The following is a 25,940-nucleotide window of genomic DNA, read 5'->3' as shown; positions in this document are numbered from 1 at the left end:
ATGGAATGTTTTTTGTTTTGTATAGGTTGATGAGCTTTGATTACTGTCCGTTTATATTTTTGGAAATCAAAAGCGTGTGGAACAAAAGATAAAGTCATCTTTTAATTTTCTAAAACAGCTCCAAGAAATTTGGAATATGATGTCGGTAAACAACTTGCAACAACTTTTGTTGGGTCAATAAAAGTGAAAACAATAGTATTATAAAAAAACGCTTGAGATGCAGACCCCATCGATGGCTGCCTCCTCCACTACCTTCTACTACCCAATCCCTAAAAGTTTCCTTCTTTCATCTCCTCCCCGTTACAAACGAAACCCTAATCTCATCTCTTGCTCCACCAAACCCATCTGCTCTTCTCCTCCTTCGCCTTCTCCTCCTCTGCAAACGACAACAAACCATCGAAGCCAAAAGCAGAGTCTGCGTTTACCCACTTTTGAAGATTCGTTTCTTCTTTACCAATTCAGCTCCTCAAACGAAGACCCAGGATTCTCTAACCGGATCCCTGAACAATTCGACGGAGAGCCACGCGAGTTGGTGTTGCCGAGTGTAGAAGACAACAAGGGGTTGGCGATTTCGTCGAACATGTGGTGGGCAGATCTGAAAGCGGCTGTTGGGCAACGAATTAATGTTGAAGGTATCGTTTCTTCGGTCTCCGTTATCGTTAGGGATCGTCGTTTGGTTATCCCGCATGTTTCTGTGAAAGATTTGAGGTACATTGATTGGGGAGAGCTCAAGAGAAAGGGATTCAAAGGTGTAGTGTTCGATAAAGATAATACTCTTACGGCTCCTTATTCTCTAGCGATTTGGCCACCACTCCGGCCTTCTATTGAGCGGTGTAAAGCCGTATTTGGTCATGACATCGCCGTTTTTAGCAATTCCGCTGGTAAAAATTTGGATAAAGTTTGAGTTTTTTTTTTTTTTTTTTTTTTGTGTTTGTTTGTTTGTTTGGTTATAGTTGTAGTTTCTGGTGGATTGAAAGATGCTAACTTTTTTTATTTTTTTCTACTTCCTGGTTCGGTGTATAATCAGGGCTTACAGAATATGATCATGATGATTCGAAAGCTAAAGCATTGGAGGCTGAAATAGGAATTAGAGTATTGAGGCATAGTAAGTGACTTGATCTTCTCTGAATGTCTTGGTTTTTTTTTTCATCATTGTAACTGATTGTTGATGAGGACTGTTTTATTTGATTCATGACTTAAGGAGTAAAGAAGCCTGCGGGAACTGCTGAAGAAGTCGAGAAACACTTTGGTTGCACATCTTCGGAGCTAATCATGGTAATTTCATGATGAATGTTTTAGGGATGAAACTGGTGATTTGAGTTTTGGTAGATAAGATGTTTTATGTGTTTGAGTGTTTATGAGCAGGTGGGTGATCGACCTTTCACAGATATTGTTTACGGAAACAGAAACGGGTTTCTAACCGTGTTAACCGAACCTTTGAGTCGAGCTGAGGAGCCTTTCATTGTTAGACAGGTTGGTTTTTGTCTTCCCTTCCTTTGTGGTATACTTTGGTGGTTCTGATTCACGAATGGAAGTACAGAACTTTGTTTCTGCATCTCACTTTTAGATTTTTCAGTAATCTTGTATAGTATAGCTGAATGGAGTTATTTTACTTACTTGTTGCAGGTGAGGAGATTAGAGTTGGCCTTGTTGAAACGTTGGTTGAGAAAAGGTTTGAAGCCTGTAGATCATAGTTTGGTATCAGATGTAACACAGTTTATTAAGGTTCCATCAGATTTGTAAGAAGGATTCTCAGTTTGTTTCTTTTTTTTTATGCGCAATGACAATTTTGACGTTTTGGGTTTTGGCCAAATGCATGAAGTTGAGAATGCCTTATTTAATTTTGTATTCTATTTTGTGTACCGGCAAGATCAACACATGAGAGGGATCTTCAAAATAAAAGCATATTTACGCATAGAGGTAAGGAATTAAACAATTATAAGATGTTTGATGTTTCTGAAAAATGTTAAACAATATTTGTTTCTTTTGCGACTACAACTGCGAAGTCTAGAGCATAAGATAATAGCTATGGTGTAGCTTATTTAACCATGGACATTTCGAGTAAAGAAGTAAAGACATGAAGAACAACTCAAAGCAAATTGTGGCGAAGGACTAAATGACGACAAGCCATCAATAGTAAATGACTAGAAACACTCGGAAAAAATAGAAGAAAAGTTCAATGATTTTGCAATTGCTTTGATTTGAAACGGTTTACAAGCCATTTAAACGCAGAACCGAAATAAATTTAAATGGGAACTTTGGGAATACTATGAGCATGTCTTGTTCTTCAGAGACTTCTATTTGCAGTCCACTTCTTGTACAAGTAATCACTCACAAGGAGTTGGACATTGCAACTCGATGACTTGTTGTAGTCTTCTATCATCTGCAGGATACGTTTAGACACTTCCGGGATTCTGAGCTCTGTAGGATCATTCTCTTCAATATAAATTTCCATCTTCTTCAAACATGGGAAATAGTCCAAGAAATGCTTTATCATTGTCATCTCTTTCATTGTTCCTAGAAACCCCTGAATCTCTAAAATCTTGACTGGGCAAGATGTGAGCGAATGACCTTTGTCCTCCCGAGAAATGCAGTCACAAGCATCCCCGCATTTATTTGTCGCATGGTGCAACAGACCCTGAAAGCATAAAGGAGGAAACAATAAGGGCTTCCAAGTTTGAACTCAATATATGTACTACATGTTTGGCAAATGAGTTGTTTATAAACCTCAATGACTAAGGTTTCTAAATGTGGACAGTTCCTTAGAAGAACTGGCATTGCCTGCCAACTTCGTTCCTTGTCACTCTTAATATCTAACGATTTGAGGTTTTTGAACACTGGCATCGATTCACAGCATAGAGAAAGCACCTGAAAATAAGAAGAACACACAACTAAATCATTTGCAATTACATGTTTCAACACTAGCCCTTCACTGTTTGTTTAATGAGATTTGAACAAACATGACAGCTATGCTCCAGGAGTTGAGACAAAGTCCTGTCTACTGTCTGTTATCTCCTCGATACCAGTTGAATAAAAATATTACAAGAGAGAGAGAGAGGAAAAATATAGGAAACTGACCTCGAGAGTATCCGGAAACAAGTCCAGATGCTGAACATGTTGTATGCCATGAAAGAGTTTCCACACATTACTAAATCCGAGAGCAATGTCGTGGTGCCAATGATGATGATGATGATCTTCATTTGGTTCTCTAAGTCGCTGTAGTTCCTCTTCAGTTAATGAAAAGACAATTCGAGCACCACATAAGTTTTTCATCTTAACAAGTGGATAGTCCGGGGCAACATAACCATTGTAATTAAAGTAAGTGAGACTCGGTGTATCAAATGATACAGAGCCAAAGAATTCGCCGTCATATATTGTTAGGGTCTTGAGGCTTGCACTAGAAACGTTCACATCATCATCTTTCCAGATCACATTAACCAGGACTAATTCCTCAAGTGCAGGCAAATCATGAAGAAGAATCTCAAAGTTATTAACCCAAGCTGAGTCAATAACGAGAGTTTTAAGCATAGGTAAGAAAAAGCTACCAGCCAACCAATCAATTTCAACTCCACAGTCTATCTTGAGCTTAACAAGTGTCCTGCACTCGAAAGATTTTGGAGACAGCTGATAGTTATCATCTCCATCTGAATCCAAGATGACTAATAGATCAAGGTCCGAAACACCACGCAGCAACACATTGTGTATCCAACGATCCACACGATCAGAATCAACCGCGGATAAACACTTGAGGGAGCATTTCTGAATGGGAGAATTAGCCTGCAAAGCCAATATTCTATCCACAAAATCCATGAAGCTCTGTATGATTTCGGGCCTATGCCGCTTACCCTCTTCCGGATGAAGAAAGACAGAGTCATCAATGTAAAGATAAGGAACAAATGCAAGGAGGTTGCGCCACCTCTTGGAGAGAATCGAAGTCAAAGCAGCCTCCTTTGTGGTAAGGAAGGAGAGTACATGACAAAGAAGCTCGTTTGGTAGACTGCTAACGCGATCCATCTTCTCTGCACTGCACGAAAGAAGAGTTAAGTAGTCAAATCTCAAAGCTTTTTCATAAGAACATCACGGATACATAAATACCAAACTGTGCATCAGGAGGATCTACAAACAGAGGAATGATTAAAAAAGAAAAAAAAAAAAGGAGCAAGTGAATTGTTAACTACGCATATAGGATCCAACCCAAAGGAGAATAATTAGTAGAAGCAGAAGAAAGGAGTAAACTTGAGCACCTACCTACCTTGTTCCAAACGATTAGTCCTAAGACCCAAAATTAAGAGATGCGTCCAGTGAGAAGAGAGTGAGAGAGTTGGGAGTGCAAATCACGTGGTTTCTATTGGCACTTAATGAAGAAGAAACGCAGGATACCCAGCGAAAGGGGCAGAGGGGAGGAAAGTCTCAGAAGAATTTTTGGTTCGACAAAGGGCATCGGAGTCGAATACGGTGAAATTGAAAGCAGCAGCGAGACTCTAGAATCTAGTGCAATGTGTTGGTTCTATTTTTTTTCCGGTTTTCAAAATATCATCGGTTTAATCCGGTACACAAAACAAAACAGGCTTGAATTTGGGCTGCGAAAGAATGCAAGAACAAGTCAGACCCACGTATAAGCCCAGAACCTGAGAATCAAAACTGAGCATCCTTCTTTTGCTCTAGGGTCAGTAAGACAATTTCACCCATAATAGACATTTTAATAGTTAACTAGATTATGATTTGTGCTAGAACATCGGTTGAAATTCATTTTATTTATATTATAACTTTAGAATAAAATATAATTTATATGATTATTTTTAAAAGTTCTTTTTAGATAAAATATTATGCAATAAAATCATATGCTAAATATAATAGTCTAGAGAAAACACATATTTTGTAAGTTTTATATTATTAATTTTGTAATGTCATGTATGAGAAATGATTCTGTTTGTTGTTTGTTTTATTTTAGTTTTTGAACATGTTTGATGAAAGTTTTTCAATAGGACCCGTGCTTAGGTAATATTTTATTTTCAACTGCACAATAAGATCTCGGAAATCACATTAATTGTGATACATTGTTACGATTTTATTTCTTTTTACGTCTAACAGTATATTTTTATGTCTAACCGTATATATTTTGTAAACTAATACGGCTTTAAGGTTTTCGTTTCAACTTATCCCATCAGTAGCTATTTTGTTTTTGGTTTTGTTGTTCAGATGTGAGATATTTCCGATGATTTTGCATTATGGACACAACTACAATGGAAAAAAAGTATGGATATAAGGTTCTTTATCCATCACTAGCTATTTTGTTTAAAAGGTCTAACTGATGCTACTTTTCATCATTTGAGAACCATGACATCTTCACAGAGCAAGCCCCAGGAAAATAAAAAATGTCAATGATGCAAAGGTCTACAACAACCATACCTCTTATGCTCAGGTTCTGTGTCATATTTTGTTAATTATTGTACTGTAGTATGTCATCTTATTGTATTCTAGTTCAACTGCTGCTTTTTTTAATCATTCTTAATAATATTATTTAATTTTGCAGGATATAAGGATTAAGGAGGAGACCCATTGTGCATTATGGACACATCAACGATGGAGAACAAATACGGCTTGAAGGTTTTTGTTTCAACTTATCCATCCCTATTTTGTTTAAAAGGTCTAACTGCTGCTGCTTTTAATCGTTCTTATAATATAGTTTTGCAGTATCAAAAAGACACATTTGAGAACCATGACTTATTCACAGAGAAGCCTCAGGAAAAAAAACAAGTTCCAATGATGCAGAGGTCTACAACAACCAGCCCTCTTATGCACAGGTTATGTACCATTTTAAGATCGGACTTATAATAACTTAATGAATCTGTTTTATCATTTGAAGCACTCATCGTTCCAATAAGTGAGACTGTGACTTTTTGGTTCTTGTTGTTGCTGCTTGTGCTTTCTAATTACTGGGTTTTGTTTCTTAGATTCTGTTTTTTTTTTTTGGTTTTGTTGTTCAGATGGGAGATATTAGGGATGATTTTGCATTATGGACACAACTACAATGGAATACAGACAGACAAAAAGAAAAAAAAAAAACAATGGAAAACAGTTGTGATTTTAATTATGGACATTATCAGTTTACAAGTAGCAGCAGACTCGACAAAGGCATCGGACAGAGTGAAATTGAAAGCAGCAGACTCGTAAAACTAGTGTTAAGTGTTGATAAATACTGGCTTCTACATTCTGTTGAAGTGTTGATATAGAGTGTGAAAAGTCTATTGCTCCTTTTAACACTTGGTTTCTGGTTGATACAAAAGATATGTGAAATGCTATTGGCTTCGTCAAATCCAGTCACCAGGTTGAGTCCAAGCCAAAGCTGTGTTGCTGGAGCAGTGCATATTGACGTTGTTTCATCTCACCCTTCTCCGGGATCAGCAGCCAATCACAAGCTGAGAATGAAATGGACTCCTGAGGTCCACGAGTCTTTTGTAAAGTCGGTGATCAAACTTGGAAAGGCCTGAAAGTGAGTTTTTAGATATATGAGATATGAGTAGGCACTTTATAAGTCAGTATGGACAGCAGCTTACAAGCAACAGCATCCAACATTCTCATATTTGGAGTTTTTACAGATTCAACAACCACAACAGACTTACTGATCTTAGTTAACTTACAAACGAGAATCAATAAAAGCAGCTGGCTTTACGCAACCCTGCTGAATTTAAGCGGAGAGTTTAGTTTAGTTACGCTAACCAAAACAGTCTTCTTAACCCTAACCACAGCCACTAAAGTGACCATGATCTTACCAGAATCGAATCATAATCCACCTTTTAAGCATTTTCCTTTGGAAGCAGATATATTATTGCTGCCTACAGCTTTCAAAGAATGAACTTGATATATGAAAATCTGACAGCCAATCAGCTCATATGCGATTCAAACCAGTTAAAGATTTGGTCAGACTGCGAGCTCGTCATCTCATGGTATGCATATGCAAGATTCAGTTCTTCCTCAACAGGAGTAATCAAACTTTGTTCCAGTGATATTCCGTAGCCACTGAGAGCTTGTTTCCACGGTGTTCTCCGTCCATCACGTTTCATGTATCCCTTCTCATCAACAAATCCCTTGTCTTGAAATAGCTTAAACAGTTTGGCCGAGACATCTGAACCAAGACCTGGAATCCTACCTGCCAAGAAATCAGGAGAAAGCGGCAAATCCAAGCATTCGATCTCTGCAGCATCAATGCCTTCCATTCTGAGACCTTCTAAAAATTCCCTAATCTTTTGTTGTCTGTAGACATCTTTAGGCATGTGCACAAAAAGAGTCGGCGGATAGTGTTTACTTATACTAATCTGATCAAAGACTCCTTCCGCAATCATAAGCACGATGCTACTAAACCGCAAATGTGTAGCAAGAGCAGAGACAAAGTAGCCACCAGATGAAGCCCCTAACGCAACAAGAGGAAGCCTTTGAAGCTTGTGCTTATCCACCCACGATTTAATGATGTTTTCAACAATGGTTTTTTCCTTCCCCAAGGTCCAGCATTTCCCAGCACTAGATACAGTCAAAACAGCGAACTTCTTAGCTAAAGCAAACCGGACAAGAAACCTCTCTTCTGGTAGACCAGTACATTCAGGGCAATCTGAAGATTTGTCCCAAAAGTCAGAAGCTTTCCTATGGCAACCATGAGCGATAAACAGAACTGCCTTTGCCGAATTTGGTATCTTCCATATCAGTTGAGTCCCGTTCTGAATCTCTACGGTTGGATGAGATTCCAAATCGGGATTGAAATTGTTCGAAATATGTCTCGGTTGTTCCAGTTCCAGCTCCGAGCTCTGATTCTTCTTGCCACTGAAACAAAACAACAGAACCGCGACCAGTGAGATCCCAAAAACGAAGAATACAACTCCGAATTGATTGATTCGAGATCCATGCCACGATCTCCCTTTGTCAGCACGCTTCGACATCACTGCAAATACTAATCGGAACAATGAGAACAATCACAATTTGTAATTCTCACCTCGTCAAGGAATCACATTCTTTGTGTAATCCACCAACAAAGATAAAGTCTATAACAGATCAAGCACTGCCCGCAACAAATCAAAGTGCTAAGACTGAAGAAATCAAAACTAGCATAATAATATAAAAACTAACCGGATGAGAAGAGACGAATCTTTTAAACCCTAATTTCCACTTTATTCCGACCACGACCGGTAAGGTTCCGAGAGAACTCCCGATGCGGTGGTGGACGACGACTTTAATAAGTTTAAACTCCGTTCCGTTTTCTTACGATTGTTTGTTATTCTGTGAACGACACTCTGAATGAAAAGCGCTCCGTTTTGCAATTTTTCTCTCACAGTTCCTGCCGTTTTAACTAAGGAAGAATTTTTAAAATAAATGACACACACACACATGAATCGTCAATTACATCTATATATAATAATGACACTGTAGCGATGCTAGAACTATATAAAATTAAGTTTTGGTAGGTTACAAATATTAGTTCCCCTATACTATATTCATAATCCGATTTAAAAATTTTAGAAGTCTGAACAAAAATAGTGAGGATAATCTATACATATTCGGTTGTTGGTAAATGACCAAGGCCGGTCGGTATTGGCCTTAAGTGTGTTGTACACTGTGTAGTAGTTGAGTAAAGTTAATAATGAAGAGTTTGCATCCTAGCTAATTTAGCTTTACGATAATTGTGGAGTTGATTTACAATTTTTTTTTTGTTAACGTGTTGAATGTTTTTGTAGATCCGTAAAAATACTACGAGTCTACGAAGCGAAGCGGCCATGTTGGTAACCATTAAGAAGACTAGTAAAAAAATGAACATCTTGATTCTTGATCCTCGACTTTGTACAACAAGTTTGAGAATATAGAACGAAATCCTTGTGAGTGTACTAGATCAGTACTGCTAAGACCAAAGTACGGCGAAAATATTTCACTTTAAACGACTTTCTTATAATATACGTAAACATAAAACGTATGGGGGAAAAGGTTGTGAAGCTGTAAAGATAACTAGATAAGGTAAGGTTTTGAAACCGATTTTTTGAACTATATATGCATGCCAAAAATTGATGTAATTTCCTAATTTATCAACTTGCGTGACGAACATTGCCAATCGCACTATCGATACATGCAGAAATGACAAAAAAAGCATGTTGTATTTAAAATAATTAAATTGTACAACTTTCTACATTGAAATCATATGATTTATGTTATACAAATTAACAAGCTGACACAATTTTTAATTATATTTTAGACTTCGATCTAATTCTGGCCACACTATAGTTTTCTGAACACATATATATTTCATCCGAAGCATGAAGATTTTTCTCATATCGATAAATACAAACATGCAGCAATCATATATGTTTGACGTCAAAAAACTGTCCTACTCAACACATGTTCAATCAATTTTTTTGAATCAGGACTATATATATTATTAAATCACCTCAAAGAGTTATATGATCCAATAATCTTTACCTTAGTTGAATGTTAAAAATACATATTCATCAGTTGCCTTCCATCTACACTTCCCATAATTACGATATGACTTATATAAGTGGTATTCATCTCCCAACCATTCACAATCATGAACAAAAACACAAAACGAGTTAATATTAAAGTCATCATGATACAATTCACACACCTATAGGCACAACAACAAAAGCACGATAACACTCAAATTCTATGAGCGCATCCTGTTTTTTTTTTTTTTTTTTTTTTGTTAATAAATAGTTTAGGGGTCGTTTAGACTAGAGTAGTTTTTTTTTTTTCTATGTAACTAGGGGTAAATAAATTAATAGTTTTTTTTCGTTTGTCGGCAAACTTCTTATTTCATCAGTAGGTGAAGAATAATACTAGTATATCTTCTAAAACAAAAGGTAGAGTACAAACTAATATAATGACGACCAATACTATAAGTTTGTCGAAGTGGTCCATTGATATACTAAAGATCATATCCCTTAATTTTAGTTAACACTTAACAGTATGGCTGGCTAAAGTAAAACCCCAAAAAAATCCGTTAACTAGCCAGCTCTCTCCCATTGTCATAATGGAGAAATGAGAACAACTTAATGGACGGTGTGATCTCCAGGAATAGCGCACCATTAAATTCCATGTGGGCTCCCACACTGGAACCCTTCTCTCTCTCTCTCTCTCTGCTATGTGTCGGTGTGTGTGTAACTCCACAAAATACAAACTGTACACTTAGAGATGGACATTTCTGTAATTTTCTGTAGCTATTACTACAAATTTTCCAATTTATCGGTATATAATAAATATAACAGTTTCCATAATTCGTTTTACTTAATCATCTCACCTTTATTAATTATTACGTTATACTAGTAATTTACTTTTTATTGTTTATTTATGTATGTGTGCTAAATACCCGCGGAGTTGAACGCGGCATTGGTTTTGGCTTTTTACATATTTTTTTTAAAAAAATATATCATTTATTACAAAGAATATTAATTTAATTCATATTGACAAACTCGTGACTTGAGAGATAGAATAATATTCCACTTTTTTTTTTAACGAAAATAAAATTCTTTGATGGATTTATTTGGTTAACATAAAAAACTTATTATTATTGTGTCTCCCTTTGGCTTCTTTGAATGAATTGAATGTTGTTGTTGTTTTTTTATTATTCACATCGTACAGATCACAAAAACCCAAAGACACCAGTCTGAGTCCCTCTCTCTCTCGCTCGCTCCTCGTCGTCGTCGAGCTTCGTTTCTCCACTGATTGTTTATCCAAATTCTGGGACTCACGTTTGCTTTTTTTGATCGCATCTTCTTCTCGATCCATGTTGTGTGTTTTGATTTAAGTGAGAGAGTGGAGATCTGGAAGAACAGAGTTGTGTGACAGTCTTAATTAGTACTGTTTTTGGGATTGATGGAAGTGTGTGGAGAGAAAGTGTGAGAAAGCAAGTGAGGGGAATGAAGTTTTACATATCGGCGACGGGGATTAAGAAGGTTACGATATCGAATCCAGGCGTCGGATTCGGAAAAGGAAGCGGAGGAGGAGGAGGATGCTCGGCGTCGAGGAGATTCTCTGGTCGGACCTTTTTACTGTTGCTCCTTCTGCTCGCCCTCGTCCTCCCTTTTATCTTCGTCAGGTTCGCGTTTCTCGTCCTCGAATCCGCCTCCGTTTGCGATTCTCCTCTCGGTACCCTTTTTTTTTCTTTTCTTTCCTCTTTTTTTTTTTTTTTTTCTTTCTTTTTCTCATTCTTTTAATTTTTTTTAAAGAGTAGTAATTAGATTTCTCATATCATCTGCTAAACTTTGGTAATTAGGGTTTGCAAATGTGTGAATTCAGATTGATTGGTAATTCGATTTGGATTAATCTTCTTTCTTCGTATTGAATGCTATGTATGGTATGGTAATTTAATAATACTTTATTACTTTTTCGTTTGACTTTTTGTATTCACAGATTGCATGGGACTGAGACTTCTCCGTGGGGGCGACGACACATCTCTGGTAACCTTTTCTTTTTTTAATATACTATACTAGTTAGTGCCTTTTACTCTAATAATTTATATTAAGATTTTTGAAGTATTATGTTCTTTAAATTTTGTTTATTTAAATTTTTATTTATAACATTAACCTTTAAAAAAATTCCATAAATAAGAAATTCAAATACTAAACTTTCTTAAATCGAACAACATTTGTACATTTATTGCCATAAAATCTTAACAATATCTATACATTCCGATTTTTCCAAAAATAGCTCTATCCATTAAAGTTTTAATCCCATAAAAATCACCAAAACTATCTTTAGAGATTTTGTTTGTATAGACTTTCTATAGAAATTTTTGCTTTACATATTTTTATTGTAAAATGTAGATTTAGTCATCTACATTACTTGATTTGAGGTACTTAGGGGTTGATTCCTTAGATTTCTCAAATTATAATAAATAAAATTAAATAATTATCCCGTGGTGTTTCTATAAATTGAAGTACATTTGGTGTTCTTTAAGTTATACTTATTTACAAAGTTAATTTTTAAAAAATTGCACATACAAACAGAATCAATTAGATTCCTAAAATGTCTCTATAAATTTGGTTTATAATTTCCAAAAAAATTTACATATATTAAGAAATTTATTACACTTAATAACATATGCCAAAAATATTTATACAATATTTTCTTCTTTTAAAAACTCTAACATTCAATAATAACTATATTGTTTCATATGAACAATTAAAACTTTAATGGTTATTAATATGCTGATAAAAAAATGCAAAAATAATTATTTCACGGGTTAAATCTAATAAATTGGAGTATTTATAATATAATTTACTATGCTGTATACTGCAAAATAACTTTTATGGATATATTTTTTTCACGGGTTAAATCTAAATAACTTTAAACTTACGGATTAAATTTAAAAACACTAAAAAATTAAAAATATAATAATGTAAGAATAATTATTTCACGGGTTAAATCTAAAAAGCAGTAAAAATTTCTATTTTTATAACCATAAGAAATTTGATACGGTAAAAACGTAACATTAGTATAAATAAAACTAAATAATTGTCAGGTGTTTGCGGTATACAACTAATCAAATTTTATAATTAATAATTAAAATACAATTATACAATCTTAAACACTAAACAAAATAAACAAAATTAACAAACAAATACAATTTTTTTTATATTGTAAAAATATTGTCCTGTTGGGTACCGGGTTAAAATCTAGTACATCGTGGGTTAAAATCTAGTTTTGTTACATTATTCAAGTTTACTAAACGTCTTTCTTCATAGTAGTAAAATTCTTATGTCGGCAAATATTGTTTACCTAGGTACGTTATATTTAAGATATTTATTCATGTGATGATTTTGGTTTAGCTAGTCTTATAATCATTTCACTTTTTAAAATGGATGGGAAACAGGAGAATAATATTCAACAATTGCCAATTTGTCATAGTGCTGTGTTATTAAAGGGGAAGAAGATATGATTGTTCATTGTTGTATGGGAACCCCCAAAAAATTAAGTCTTTGCCAGCTGTTTTACGTTAGTGTTGCTGGTGTCGTATAGCGAGTGATGAGATGAGCTTGCCTCTTGGACCTGGGTAGGGTAAAATATGTAAAACCCTCATAATTATCTATGTCATTGTCTATGATCAGGAACAGAGAGAGATGCAATACTGTAGTCTCTAAGGGTAAAATTTTGCTGGTTTCTGATTTGTGGATTGTGATTTTGCTATAGTTAAAAGTTTTCTATCCATGCAAATATGCAATCACTTTTTCGTGTATCAATTTACTTTAATAGTATATATATATATATATATATATATATAGGATGATTTTGATAGATCGATTTGTCATTATTCGCGTTTGATCTGATGTCAACATGTGAGCTTTGTCGGAAACGAGCCCACAAAGTGGGTTCTTATCAAAATATTTACCTTTTTTTACTTTATCTAGAACATAGCATGCCCTAGGGAGTGTGTAATTAGGAGCTACCTTGAGGGAGCTTAGTTTTTTTAGTCGAGTTTGTTATATAAAAAAAAAAATCTTCGTATTGATTGCTATAGATGCCAGAACCAATGTAGTACACTTAAGTTAAATGTAGGAGTTTCAACTTTCCCCACTGAGGTTTTCTTTTCTGAGAGGACACGTGGCAGTTTTTTGCTGCCACCAGAAAGTGCATAGCCACTTGGTTTCATTCTCTCCTTTATATATACGTAGCAACAAACAGGAACAAAGAGAAACGAGACAGACGGATAATTCCAATAGATGACTTAAAAAAGGCTTTCGTATTGCAGTTTTGTTGTTTTGTGTCATGAGTTGATGTAAAGACACTATGACAGCTTTTTTAGTTAGTTACAACTCACACGGCAAGAAATTGCGTGTATTTGCTTCTTTTCAGAAAATCGGGGAAGAGTTGACACGAGCGCTAGTGGAAGAGACAGAACAGGACGTTAATGGAAGAGTTACGAAGGGCTCGTTGGACTCATTCGACGACCTTGTCAAGGAGATGACGTTAAAACGCCGTGATATAAAGGCGTTTGCTTCCGTGACTAAGAAGATGGTATGTCTTTAAACAATTTTGGTCATCACTGTAGTATCAAGTTTGGTATAGGGGTGAGATAATTTACCTTAAGATATGATCCAATGGGTTTTTGTTGGAGCTGTTCTCTCTCTGAGCATGCCATTGTCTTGTCCTTTACTGAACAACTAAGATGCATTATTGGAATTGAGGTTATTGGTCTTTAGATTAAGCACAAAAGGATGTTAGTTTCAAGATCTATTGATGGTACTAAACGTTCAGTAGCAGTTAAAGAAGACATAGATCTTCTTGTGTTGAGAAGACAAAAGCTTATTCTTACTTATGTCAAGCACCTTCTGCTCTGGTCCTTCTATTCATGTGACATTTTGTTCTCTTTAATTTTCAGCTGTTGCAGATGGAACGTAAAGTCCAATCAGCTAAACATCATGAGTTAGTGTACTGGCATTTAGCTTCTCACGGTATTCCCAAAAGCCTCCATTGCCTTTCCCTGAGATTAACTGAAGAATACTCTGTAAATGCCATGGCTCGAACGCGTTTGCCTCCACCTGAATCCGTTTCTCGTCTGACCGACCCATCTTTTCACCATGTTGTCATCTTGACTGACAATGTTCTCGCTGCTTCCGTCGTCATATCTTCTACAGTAGAAAACGCTGTGAATCCTGATAAGTTTGTCTTCCATATTGTTACCGACAAGAAAACCTATACCCCAATGCACGCTTGGTTTGCTATGAACTCTGCTTCATCTCCGGTTGTTGAAGTAAAGGGACTTCATCAGTATGATTGGCCTCAAGAAGTGAATTTCAAAGTTAGAGAGATGCTAGACATTCACCGCATGATTTGGAGACGGCATTATCAAAATTTGAAAGACTCTGATTTTAGTTTCGTGGAGGGTACTCATGAGCAGTCCTTGCAAGCTCTAAATCCGAGCTGCCTCGCCCTTTTGAATCATCTTCGCATCTACATTCCCAAGGTAAAAGTTTTTACCCACTCAACTCTTCTCTGAGTTATATATCATTTTGAAAGCCACTTTTGTTTGGACCGCGCAGCTTTTTCCAGACCTCAACAAGATAGTTTTGTTGGATGATGATGTAGTAGTACAACGCGACCTTTCGTCTTTGTGGGAAATGGATCTCAACGGTAAAGTTGTCGGTGCGGTTGTTGACTCGTGGTGCGGGGACAACTGTTGTCCGGGAAGAACTTACAAAGACTACTTCAACTTCTCACATCCTCTGATTTCATCAAACTTTGTTGAAGACGACTGCGCTTGGCTTTTTGGTATGAATGTCTTTGATCTAAAAGCCTGGAGACAAACCAATATCACAGAAGCTTACTCTACATGGTTAAGACTCGTGAGTATATTAATAGACCGATCTCATTTCTTCGTTACATTATCAGCAATGCAACTAGTTACACAAATCATATTCAATTTAACTGCAGAGTGTTAGCTCCGGGCTACAGTTATGGCAACCAGGAGCTTTACCACCGACACTACTTGCTTTCAAAGGACTCACACAGTCTCTTGACCCATCATGGCATGTTGCTGGACTAGGATCTCGATCTGTTAAATCCCCGGAAGAGATTCTGAAATCTGCTGCGGTTTTACATTTTAGCGGTCCAGCAAAGCCGTGGCTAGAGATCAGTAACCCTGAGGTACGATCTCTTTGGTATAGATACGTAAATTCCTCCGACATCTTCATTAGGAAATGCAAAATCATGAACTGAGAAAGAGAAAAAAAAAACAGATTAGAAACAAATAAAAGAAAAGAGAAAAAAACTGAGTGATAAAGCCAACACTTGCGGCTGTACGTATGAGAGAACGGAGGGAAGAAGGTCGAAGCCTTCAGCCTCTGCTCATATTTTCTCTCATATCCATATACTAAACAGTAATTTAGAGGAAGGAAGGACATTATATTAGACTTTTAAGCGTATCTAGCTTTTTCTTCGTTATCTCTCAACTAGTATAGCAAAGATGTATTTTTGTTTAATTAGAGCTACACATATTGTAATAATTCATCACATAATAGATGTTTGTAAGTTTGTATTCTTTGTAACCCATAAGTTATCTATGGACATAATCATTTTGTCTATATTTATAATTTTACTAGTCTCTATCCAAAGCTGTTTCTATATGTAAAGGTGATTGAACTAATGTTAATTGATAGGCTTAGGCGTCTAGTCGTTTATGAACAAACATGAAATTTACGAAAACTATACCGTTCGGTGCATCCAGATTCATGAATTTTGGTTGGATATTTTATGCCAATCTTAGTTGTGTGTTTCGATTATTGACAACTACTCAACTAGTGGTACGGTATGCCGTAACGGGGTTTATAACTTTTGGATTGATATACTGTTGTAATTAGGCAATAGAAACAAGAGTTTTGGTATTCCCATTTATTATTAGAACCTAAACTTATGAATAAGAAGTTGCATTATAGGATATATATAATAAACTCTCTAGTCTCTCTCTCGTTTTGATGGGGAAGAAACAAGTGTTCATGTTCTGGTTTACACAAGTTGAAGAGGAGGTTGGTCTTGGGCGGAGAATTGCTGATTCGGTTCAAGAAGGTTCACCGGAATATAGTTCCGATTATAGTGATGCGACTGATGTGAAGACACACCGGATTCGTAAACAGTCGTCCCTTGTATCACATTCGATTCCTGCTGATCCGGATTCAATCTGGCGCCTTCGGCTATCTGTTAAACCCAAAATTCAAAATGTTTGCTCGAGATATTAATTAGTTACACAATAGAAACTGAAATTCGGAACAGAACGTGGCTAACCTTAGCTCGCAGATACATGTTATCATGTTGCAACTCCATTTCCTACATGATTTATGGGAAAACTCAAACACGTCAGAAAGACATGAGACGAAAGATCTATTACTTGGGAAGGAAGAAACCGTTGTTTACCCTCTTTTGCATATACTCTATCTCTGTCACTAACATCTCGTTCTGCGAAATTTCACAAAAGAGTGAGAAAACAGTTTAAAATAAGAGAGAGAGCCTTACGTAGGTTTCACCTTTTTAGTTCGGACGCGGCTGATTCCTTTTTCAAGCCGTCCTTCGAGATTCTTGAGTTCCTTGAAGTTCAAGGAACCAAGTGATTCCCCAACGATATGCCTTCAGTTTATAAACATAAACATTATGAAAAAAAAACCTCTAAAGAAAATTACAAACGAACTTTTGTAACGAAAAATAAACTCTAAAGAAAATTACAAACGAACTTTTGCAACGGACCAAATTAATTAAGTGAACTAATACCAATTCGGAAAGTAAAACAGATCCATGTCGAACATGCAAGCAATTCAAATAAACCAAACTAAAAAAAAAAAGAGATAAAAGATGTGTATATATAATTTTGAAAAGAAAACAGATTTCAATAATGATTAGTTAATACTACAATATTCATTTTTTTCTATCTTTGTACCTTAATCTGATTATTTATGAAGTCAAGCCCAAAATTTATATGAACTGAAACGCAACTAAAATAAAAATAAAAATTGATTCCAATTAGAATTTCTTCTTGAACAAATCGAAACGCTCAACGTATATTATTACAGTAGACTGTTCAAGAAACAAGAAATTAACCAAATCAGAAAGTGGAAACCTCATGAAAAGTTAATGAGTTACCTGTTTGAATTCTGAATGTCCCGAATCTGCCTCCGAAGCTTAGAGGCTTCTTGCTGATAATACTTCAGAATGCCATGCATACAAAACATACCAAATTAACCGTCAAAGCTGCTTCAATGCACTTCAAGAACTCTCGCTTTTTGTGGGTAATGTTAATTTTTTTTTTTTCAACACTACTTGATCATTAATGAAAACAAGGAAAACAGAAAAGGATAAAACTATACCTGAGTATTAGCTTCGGTTACGGAAGGAGGATTGACAGCATCAGAACAAGCTTTCTTGTACCTTTCAATTGTACCCCTCACACTAAAAAGATCCATAAACAATCATATATTTAATTTTCAAATATATACTTTTAACATATTGGTTAGTGTAGGAAGGAGAGACTCTTGATTATAGTCTTACAATTAATTTTTTTTCCCAGGCCAAAAACCTTAATATTGACGAGAAAGGAATGTGATGGCTTTGGAGTTGGGACCAGTTTCTGACTAGTACGAGGAGAAAATTTCAATTCATACACATAGTCCAAGACTCCTAAGTACAAGTTACATCACTAAACAATGAAATTAATGAAAGTAAGGATAGATTCTACTACTTGCTATGGTTTTAAATTGGTAATTAGGGTTTGATGAGGAATATAGAAGAAGTTTCATGCATATTATATGATTCGATGTCATTAAAATATGTACATATATTAAAGATCAGTAACTGTTTTATTTTTCTGCTTAGAATAACAAATAATGGAGCACAGAATGCCAGAGATTCCTATTGGCTAGTACCCTTTTAATTTCCGACACTTCTCTGAGTTTCTCCTCTCATATTAATATCCAATGCGTACATGTCACACACACACGTATACTGTATATATATATATATATATATATATATATATATATTCTATAACGTCTGTATTTTAGTTACATTATTATTTGCATAATATTACATTTGATGACTAGCTAATTCGAGTGTTCATCTGTGTGTTTTTACTGTCAGAACTTTGAAGGACTTTTTTTTAACTATCATCATTTTTAGAATGGAAAACCAAACCTAAGACTGCATATAGATTATTATACCAAATGTCGCGGCCCTTAAACTACATCATCGTTGGTTAAATTAAATTAAAAATTGTAAAGTATATATAATGTTGTTGTGTCGAAATAATACAATTTGAAAATCCAAATGTGCATCCAAAGATATATAGGATTATCAATCACATATTAAATAATTGAAGGGATCCTAGCCAGTGCAACTCATACATAGGTCTTGATTATTTCCATATACGTTAATTCGTGTCGTAAACCCAAGTACCCAACTGATGAAACCCTACTTATAATTGAAGAAAGAAATTTGATGGGTCGTCGTCAAAATTTAAGTATCTTATAGAAAGAAGCTGACATGCTACAGCTTCTAATGATTTGCAGAAAAAAAAAAAAAAAAAAAAAAAAGCTAATCAAAAGTTGAGAAGACAAGACAGTTTTTTCTCTTCTTCTTCATGATATATCACCTATATACAAACACACACACATATATACACATGTGTATATGTGGGAGAGTTTTATATGAGAGAGAGAATGATAACTCTAGCTAGCTAGCTATGGAGATATTAATTAAAAAAACAAGTGTAAATCCAGGATTGTAATTTAACAAAAACCCTAATCTTGACTCTCAATCTCCACTTCCACATCAATTTAAACTGAGATTATTTTAGTAAATCAAGAAGTTAAGAAAGATCAAGAAGGTGCAAGAGAAGCGTACCTGTTGTTGGCGTACTCGTAGAGACGGCCACGAGTGGAGAAGATAACGAGAGCAACCTCGGCATCACACAAGACAGAGAGCTCGTAAGCTTTCTTGAGAAGACCATTGCGTCGTTTGCAGAAAGTTACTTGACGATTTGTCGTGTTCTCTATCCTCTTTATCTCGATCTTTCCTCTCCCTATCTTCTTGCTATTATCTGCTTCGTGACTACTTCCTCCTTCCTCCATTGATCCTATCATATCACCAAATTAATGAATCAAAACACGCACCTACTGACCTACATATATAAAGAGAGAGAGAGAGAGAGAGAAGGCTAATTAATCTTTGATGATACATCTCTTTCCAGATCAAGAATAATCAAGAAATAGATCAAGAATATGGGATCAAGTTGTGAAAAAGGAAAAAAAAAACTTTGATAAAAGAAATTTGGGTTAGTAAATCTATGCTATAAATCAATAACCAAGAAAGATATATACCAAGCCCTTGAATTGGCAACACAAGAATCCGAGATTCAAATGAGAAAGAAAGAAATTGTGATTATATATATATATATATAAAAATCTTTTAGTTTTAGGGTTAACCTATACTACATATATTACCGTACCTGAATTGTCAAGATAATGATAGATCAGCAAACAAAAAAGGAGACGGTGGGTGGTAATGGAGAAATTGGTCCTGAAGACTGAAGAGATACTATATATTCTTATTATTATTTATCTCAGTACCACTTAACTGCTGCTTCTGCTTTTCTAATTATGTTGTTCTTGAAAAATATCTCTTTTTGTAATTTCTGTTTTGGTTTATGAGTTTCATTCGAAGGAATATTATCTTTGAAGGTATTAAAGAGTTAAGACCCTACTTGCGGAAAACAGAAGATGAGTAGTTTTCTTCTTTGAACTGAAAAATATTTATACACCATAACTAAAAAGAAAAAAAAGAATGGACCCAATAATAATATCTACAGTTGTCTACATATATACTCAACAAAGCTAGAAACTCACACTTTTTTTTTTCTCTATACATGCATATAAATAGATATGGTATCTATAAGTGAGATGTGTATTTTTCTTTTTACAGAAATTGAAGGTAAATTAGACAATATACAGTAATTGGTTAATAATACTAGTAAGAAAGCAAAGAGAGAGAGGGAGAGGAGTAGGTGGAGGACATTGAAGGAGGACCATCCAATTTCTTTCATGGGAAGAGGAAAAAAGAGAGGGATGGGGCTCTGTTTTCTCATCAGAACCATCTTTTGGAAACTCCCTTATTTTTGGTAATCTTTGTCACCTTTTCTCTCTTCCTTTTTTACCCTTCTGCGTTACCCATTAAGATGCTCCTCCTATAATATATAGCTCTCTATATCTAAGTGTTTTGATTGATAACAATCAGATTCAAATTTCTAGAATGGGTATATTTGATATAAGCCAAACCAAACCAATCCTAATCGAAGCCAACTTGTAGATAATCTGATATCAGTTTAAAAGGTATTCTTTTAATGTTAAGCAAGATTTTCTTGATAAGTAAACTTTAATAATGATGAAGAGTTATGTTAACGAACTCTCTTTTGCAAGATAACTTGAGAGGAGAACCCTGAAATAACATAAAATCAAGTGTTACTTAAAAAGAAAAAAAAAAGTGTTGCAACCTTTGAAGGAATTTTTTAAAAATCGTTTTTTAAACCAAAAGTTAATGGTAGGGAAATGTGACATATGTACAATATTGTGGAGGGATTTTTTTGCGTGGGTACATATTTAAACGCAATATACAAATATCACCTATAGATTGGAAATCTCAAATGAATAAAATTGTAAAATATTAATAAACAAGAATTTGAAATTATTCATGAAAAAGTCGAAGCCAAGATAGACACATAGAGACGTAGGTGCGGTGTATAATATTGGAGAAATGATGATGACAGGGACATGCATGTGAAACTTGCCTCAACTTCTCCTAGTACCTGAATCCTTTATGGGAAATAGGCGTATTAACAACTTGTTTATTGTGCTTTTCATCCTTCTTCTTTGTAATTCTTTTCATTTGAGCCCCCTCTTGTGAACATTTTGGATTTCTTAGTCTTGCACCCTTCTTAGTTTTACGTTCCACAAAAAAAAAAATCCAGACCAATGAAATCATATTAGTCTTTTCCTTTGCCGTGGGTCATCGAGTGACAACAACGCTGATTAGACATATTTCAATTCGGAGTATCTAGACATCGCTCATGATTCAAAATTTTTTTTTAACATAACCGTCTATTTCAAACGTTTTTCATAAAAAATAAACTTAGTGTACGTAGTATTAGTTTGACAAAAAAATAAAAAAGTGTACGTAGTATTAAACTACAATTTAACAGATTATTATATATTTGAAGGTTAATTTTAAGAGATTAATTTCAGGAGGAGAGGAGTCATATGTGAAAGTAAAGAATTTGACATTACTATGTCTATGGGTGGTTAATCTTCTCGCACATATGAGAAAGACTAATCTACTAGAATACGTAACTAATCTTCCGTGTTTATTGTGTCCATATATATGTAGAAACATTGAATCTTGATTATGAGTTTATCCCATTTGTTGAGATTATATAACTTGCAAGTTTTCCAGTGTAAACATCTGTTATAATGACATGCATGCTCAAGTTAAACGTGTGAATTAGAATTGCACCATTTCTTTATTGAGAACTTGATCATATTTGTATACGTTGGACTAGCAAAATGTGACCACTGATACTGAAATCCATCTTTAAAAAGCCTAGCTTGAGAAGATTGATGGTAACATATCATATTATGTTTATTGCATTGTCAAAACATCGTCAAGTCCTTTGTTAAAAAAAAAAAAAAAAACATCCTCAAGTCCATTTTAGTTTCGATTTTCTCAGTGTGGTAGATCACATTGCGGCATATATGGATACTCAACCTTTTTTATGTTATATTTGGAAGAGATATAGAAATCAACATAGAAGAAAAGAAATTATGAGCCGACAACTTAGCGAGGGGACAAGAAATTAAGGAATTCAACAAATGGTGACTAATCAAACGTATAGTCATATAATCATCCACAACCCTTTTTAGTTTTTACACATTTCGCATTAACAACTTGTTTACAAATAGAAACTCTCTTTGCTCCATACCTCCCTGCCTTTCCTTGTACTAGTAAAATTGCATTTTATTTTTTATTCACATAATGCATAATTAATAGGTCAAAACTTATCTTTAATTGTGGTAAGTCATTTCAAAATTTTGGAATGACTCGTGTTTTGCTTGATCTTTGTGCGAACAAAATTATGGTTACCTCCACCAACTAATCTCTCTAGTTTTGTTTCTATTAGATGCAAGTTTTACAATCATCATTTACAAGTACTCCTGGGCATTCGGATTTTTGGTTCGGATCGGATCGGATTTTTCGGATTGGGATTTAGAAAATCCATTTAGAATCTGACTATTTTTCGGATCGGATTCGTTCAGATTCGGATCGGTTTTCAGTTTCTTTTTAAAATCCGAACTGAAACCGAATCCCTTATATATATTATTTGGAAAGTAAAACCAAAAAGTTGAATCAGCTCAAATGGTTAGCGTGTATGTCCCTTATCCATAACGTCTACGGTTTGAATCCTCTTTACAACAAATGTTTTATAGTTAATGGGTCTTGGTTAGAAGCCTAAAAATAATACTAGTGCCTAAAAATTAATTGGAAATTCGGTTTAGCGAATAACCGATCGGATTTTGGTTCGGATCGATTTAAATTTGAAATCCGAATCACACTCAATAGAAAAACCGATCGGTTTTAACTGAAAAACCGAAATCGGTTTTTTTGGATCGGTTTGTTTGGTTTCGGATTATATGCCCAAGGCTAAGTAATACTATTACTACCTAACGGGTGATAAGTTCAAAATATAACAGAGTGTGGACAAAAAAAAAAGTATAGCGGATTTGGATCAGCTGATTAAGGCTTTTCAATTTGTCAAAAGAAGTGTAATTTCAACATTCACTAGCTAATAATCTCACATATAGGAAAAAACATAGCATACAAAAACACACAATTATAGATGCAAAACATACCAGGGATGGCTAAACCAATAAGAAGGTTATTTTATTTACCTCTTAAGACTTTTAGAATTGTGATTTTCTAATTTGATGGCCTGCAAAAAACTCTTTCCCGTAATTTAAGCCACCTTGCATTGGCAACTTGGGGAATTTATGGTTCTTCATTGGATATTCCTCTACAGATGACGCTACCCGCTTATTTGTTGTTCCATTAACGTTTATGTAAGTAGATGACTTGGACCCATAGAAGGACACTTGTTGTTGCTCAATGGGATTGATGAAAGACATGCCAGAACCAGAGCTCTCAAATGAACTTTGAGGCCAAGGAGCCTGTGACCGTCTAGTAGAATCCGCGCAGGAGAAAGGCAATCCAAAAGGTGGTTTTCTAGAATCATGTTGGAGACCAATATCCACATTGTTGTAAATAGATGGAAAAGGTAGTTGTTGCTGGCTGAATGTGAAACTGTTTGGTTCCCCTAAACCATATCCGTGGACGCTGAGATCCCTATCAGACCATGGAAAAGACGCGAGGGAGCAACATGGATTCATGATTGTGGGAGGAAACCCTGAATTTGGAACAACATCTGTTCTTGATTGAGAAGCCAAGCTGACATGTGGTTCACAAGACAAAGGAAAGGGATCCTTTGAAATATCATGTAGCAAAGCTTGGCTCCAACTCTTCTCCAACGTTGTGGTTGAATAGTTTTGTGAAACTTCAAGTGTTGTCCTACGCCATAGCAAGCTCTGGTGAGTATGGCTCCCAAGAGAGGAGTAAACTGTAGAAGCATCCGGTGCAATGATCCTCTCGCCTGTTCTAACCGTACCTGAGTAACTTGTTTCGACAGAAACATCTTTACCCATCAGCCGCATTGTTGCTTGAGAGTTTTGTAAACACAAACCATCACGCTTTGAAATCACATTTCTGTTATCTAGGTTCGGATTCAGACCATGCTTCCACATATCGATTGTGTGGCTCCTCGGATTGACTTCAGAAACCGGTGAATGTACAGTGTGACCGCACTCTTTATCATCAGTGTTTGTGAAATATGCTTTTTCTGTAAAGGTCTCATCAAGCCCTAACCTAGCAGGAAAGTACTTGTAGTGTTTCTCGTTAGGCACTACTCTGTCTTTGGCAAGTGCTGGCTCAGTTGAATGCTTCTTTTTAATGGAAAAGTTCACTACATTTCCAAGTAAAAGATCTTCTTTTGTAGATGCAGATTTAGAGGAACCAGTACATACACCTGAACGATCAAAACTTCTACAACTCTCTCCAGTTGCATCAACTAGGCCACCTTGTAAATTTAGGGGGAATCCTAAGATCGCCTCTCCCACATGCATTTGTCTATTATATAAAACTGAAATTTGCATCCATTCAACTAGAAGTGGATCAAAAGGTGATTGGTAAGGCAATGTCCCGCAATGCAAATCAGCTGATGCAGGTTTTGGTGAAAAAGCAGAACAACTTCTGTACGGACTCTCACTCGAAGTAGAGATAAACGATTGTATAGGTTGAACCAAATGCCCCTCTCTCTCCAAATCTAATGCATCCTTTACTCTTTCCTGTGAACTAAGATTTAGTCCAAGAAAACAAGATAAGTCAGATTTTGCTTGAGCATGACTTGGTCGTCTTTCTGAAACCGCAGGCTGATGAAACTTGACTTGTTGCCTAGATTTTAGATGCATAAGGGCACTGTTCTGATCATTCGACATAACATTCGGTTGCTTGTCACCTACAGATGACTGATCCTCGGAGGAAGAGAGACTAAACTTATTCATTTCCAAGCAGCAGAGTTCCAAAGAGGCAGCAATTTCTTTCAATTGAGAAGGACTTCCACATTGATCAGAGAACAACACATGATGATGAATCTCACACTGAGTTTTCGACTTATCAGGACTAGTCACAAAACTACCTTTTCGTTTAGCCATCAAAATTCCAGGGATCTGAAACTCAGAATCATGATCTTTACTGACTGATCCAGCCTCGCTCGTAAGAGATATAACACCAGAGCCTTCTTCTTTGCATTTATCAACCTGAATGCACACCAACACACTAGTGTTAGTTAGTTCACACGGAGGCGTCCACATACTACTAAAAAGAGCTAAATACAAAGGGCAATGTAACATAGAGAAGCTCGAAATAGTAAGTTTCTCTTAACGTAATCCTAACACCATCTGTAGTTAGCTTTTAAATAAATTAAGTAAAGTATGAATTTATAATTAATATCATATATATTATGAACCTTGTTAACAAAATTCTGATCACCGGAATCTTTGGACTTGTTGTTGCTTTGAATCGTCTTCTTGTTCTGCACCACAAGATCTTCTCTCCTCCTCTTTCTCTTTGAACCGATTAAGACGTCTTTGGAATCATCATCTCTGAGCGGTAACTGAATCTTCGGCGCCGCCGCGCAAATCTCGACGATGGAGCGCTTCATAATCATCATGGTCACTGGTCTACTTCTTTTTTTTACGACGCAAGTTAAAGAAAAGAATTTCAAATTGTGTAATTTAACCTCCTAACTA

The 25,940-nt window shown here is 35.5% G+C and overlaps 5 protein-coding genes and 1 pseudogene across 21 annotated transcripts; 2 read left to right on the top strand and 4 right to left on the bottom strand.

Moving 5' to 3' along the window:
• The first annotated feature begins 202 nt into the window (after positions 1–202).
• Positions 203–1,841, top strand: LOC104792168 (phosphatidylglycerophosphate phosphatase 1, chloroplastic/mitochondrial). Its single transcript, XM_010518241.3, has 5 exons — positions 203–881; positions 1,028–1,105; positions 1,202–1,275; positions 1,366–1,473; positions 1,627–1,841. The coding sequence occupies exons 1-5, from the start codon at positions 218–220 to the stop codon at positions 1,741–1,743; spliced, it is 1,041 nt and encodes a 346-aa protein (XP_010516543.1). The 5' UTR covers positions 203–217; the 3' UTR covers positions 1,744–1,841.
• Positions 1,842–2,164: 323 nt separating this feature from the next.
• LOC104792167 (putative F-box protein At3g58820) lies at positions 2,165–4,503 on the bottom strand. Of its 3 annotated transcripts, none has more exons than XM_019246900.2 (4): positions 4,253–4,503; positions 3,079–4,019; positions 2,728–2,868; positions 2,165–2,638 (listed from the first exon to the last, which is right to left on the bottom strand). In XM_019246900.2, exons 2-4 carry the CDS (start codon positions 4,012–4,014, stop codon positions 2,288–2,290), a joined length of 1,428 nt encoding a protein of 475 aa, XP_019102445.2. In that variant the 5' UTR covers positions 4,015–4,019; positions 4,253–4,503; the 3' UTR covers positions 2,165–2,287. The 3 variants fall into 3 exon arrangements, with proteins under 3 accessions (XP_019102445.2, XP_010516541.2, XP_010516542.2); XM_010518239.3 differs by having other exon boundaries at positions 3,079–4,024; positions 4,249–4,498; XM_010518240.3 differs by having other exon boundaries at positions 3,079–4,024; positions 4,253–4,498.
• A 1,566-nt stretch (positions 4,504–6,069) lies between these two features.
• Positions 6,070–8,372, bottom strand: LOC104792166 (uncharacterized). Of its 6 annotated transcripts, none has more exons than XR_002038648.2 (3): positions 8,119–8,324; positions 6,624–7,942; positions 6,070–6,487 (listed from the first exon to the last, which is right to left on the bottom strand). XR_002038648.2 is itself a non-coding variant. In XM_010518238.3 (2 exons), exon 2 carries the CDS (start codon positions 7,929–7,931, stop codon positions 6,885–6,887), a length of 1,047 nt encoding a protein of 348 aa, XP_010516540.2. In that variant the 5' UTR covers positions 7,932–7,933; positions 8,119–8,372; the 3' UTR covers positions 6,554–6,884. The 6 variants fall into 6 exon arrangements, 2 of the variants coding, with proteins under 2 accessions (XP_010516540.2, XP_010516539.2); XR_769024.3 differs by having other exon boundaries at positions 6,642–7,942; XR_015559326.1 differs by having other exon boundaries at positions 6,624–7,933; positions 8,119–8,250.
• Positions 8,373–10,190: 1,818 nt separating this feature from the next.
• Positions 10,191–16,076, top strand: LOC104792165 (putative galacturonosyltransferase 15). Of its 4 annotated transcripts, none has more exons than XR_015559344.1 (6): positions 10,191–11,142; positions 11,407–11,453; positions 13,849–14,010; positions 14,375–14,959; positions 15,082–15,338; positions 15,427–16,076. XR_015559344.1 is itself a non-coding variant. In XM_010518236.3 (6 exons), the coding sequence occupies exons 1-6, from the start codon at positions 10,914–10,916 to the stop codon at positions 15,709–15,711; spliced, it is 1,611 nt and encodes a 536-aa protein (XP_010516538.1). In that variant the 5' UTR covers positions 10,191–10,913; the 3' UTR covers positions 15,712–16,076. The 4 variants fall into 4 exon arrangements, 2 of the variants coding, with proteins under 2 accessions (XP_010516538.1, XP_019102444.1); XR_015559343.1 differs by having other exon boundaries at positions 15,046–15,338; XM_010518236.3 differs by having other exon boundaries at positions 15,036–15,338.
• Positions 16,077–16,368: 292 nt separating this feature from the next.
• LOC104792164 (agamous-like MADS-box protein AGL1) lies at positions 16,369–20,599 on the bottom strand. Of its 6 annotated transcripts, none has more exons than XM_087453665.1 (8): positions 19,982–20,599; positions 19,378–19,609; positions 17,847–17,928; positions 17,623–17,684; positions 17,013–17,112; positions 16,903–16,944; positions 16,774–16,815; positions 16,369–16,686 (listed from the first exon to the last, which is right to left on the bottom strand). In XM_087453665.1, exons 2-8 carry the CDS (start codon positions 19,602–19,604, stop codon positions 16,498–16,500), a joined length of 744 nt encoding a protein of 247 aa, XP_087309791.1. In that variant the 5' UTR covers positions 19,605–19,609; positions 19,982–20,599; the 3' UTR covers positions 16,369–16,497. The 6 variants fall into 6 exon arrangements, with proteins under 6 accessions (XP_087309791.1, XP_010516534.1, XP_087309792.1 ...); XM_010518232.3 differs by having other exon boundaries at positions 19,378–19,654; positions 19,982–20,324; XM_087453666.1 differs by lacking the exon at positions 19,982–20,599 and adding an exon at positions 19,854–19,940.
• A 2,731-nt stretch (positions 20,600–23,330) lies between these two features.
• LOC104792163 (uncharacterized) lies at positions 23,331–25,861 on the bottom strand (annotated as a pseudogene). Its single transcript, XR_015559338.1, has 2 exons — positions 25,658–25,861; positions 23,331–25,448 (listed from the first exon to the last, which is right to left on the bottom strand). The product of XR_015559338.1 is annotated as an uncharacterized LOC104792163 (transcript).
• Positions 25,862–25,940: the final 79 nt, after the last annotated feature.

This window comes from Camelina sativa, chromosome 6, assembly GCF_030686135.1.
Source record: "Camelina sativa cultivar CO46 ecotype springtype chromosome 6, ASM3068613v1".
Taxonomy (NCBI): domain Eukaryota; kingdom Viridiplantae; phylum Streptophyta; class Magnoliopsida; order Brassicales; family Brassicaceae; genus Camelina; species Camelina sativa.
This window is presented reverse-complemented; position numbering and strand designations above follow the sequence as displayed.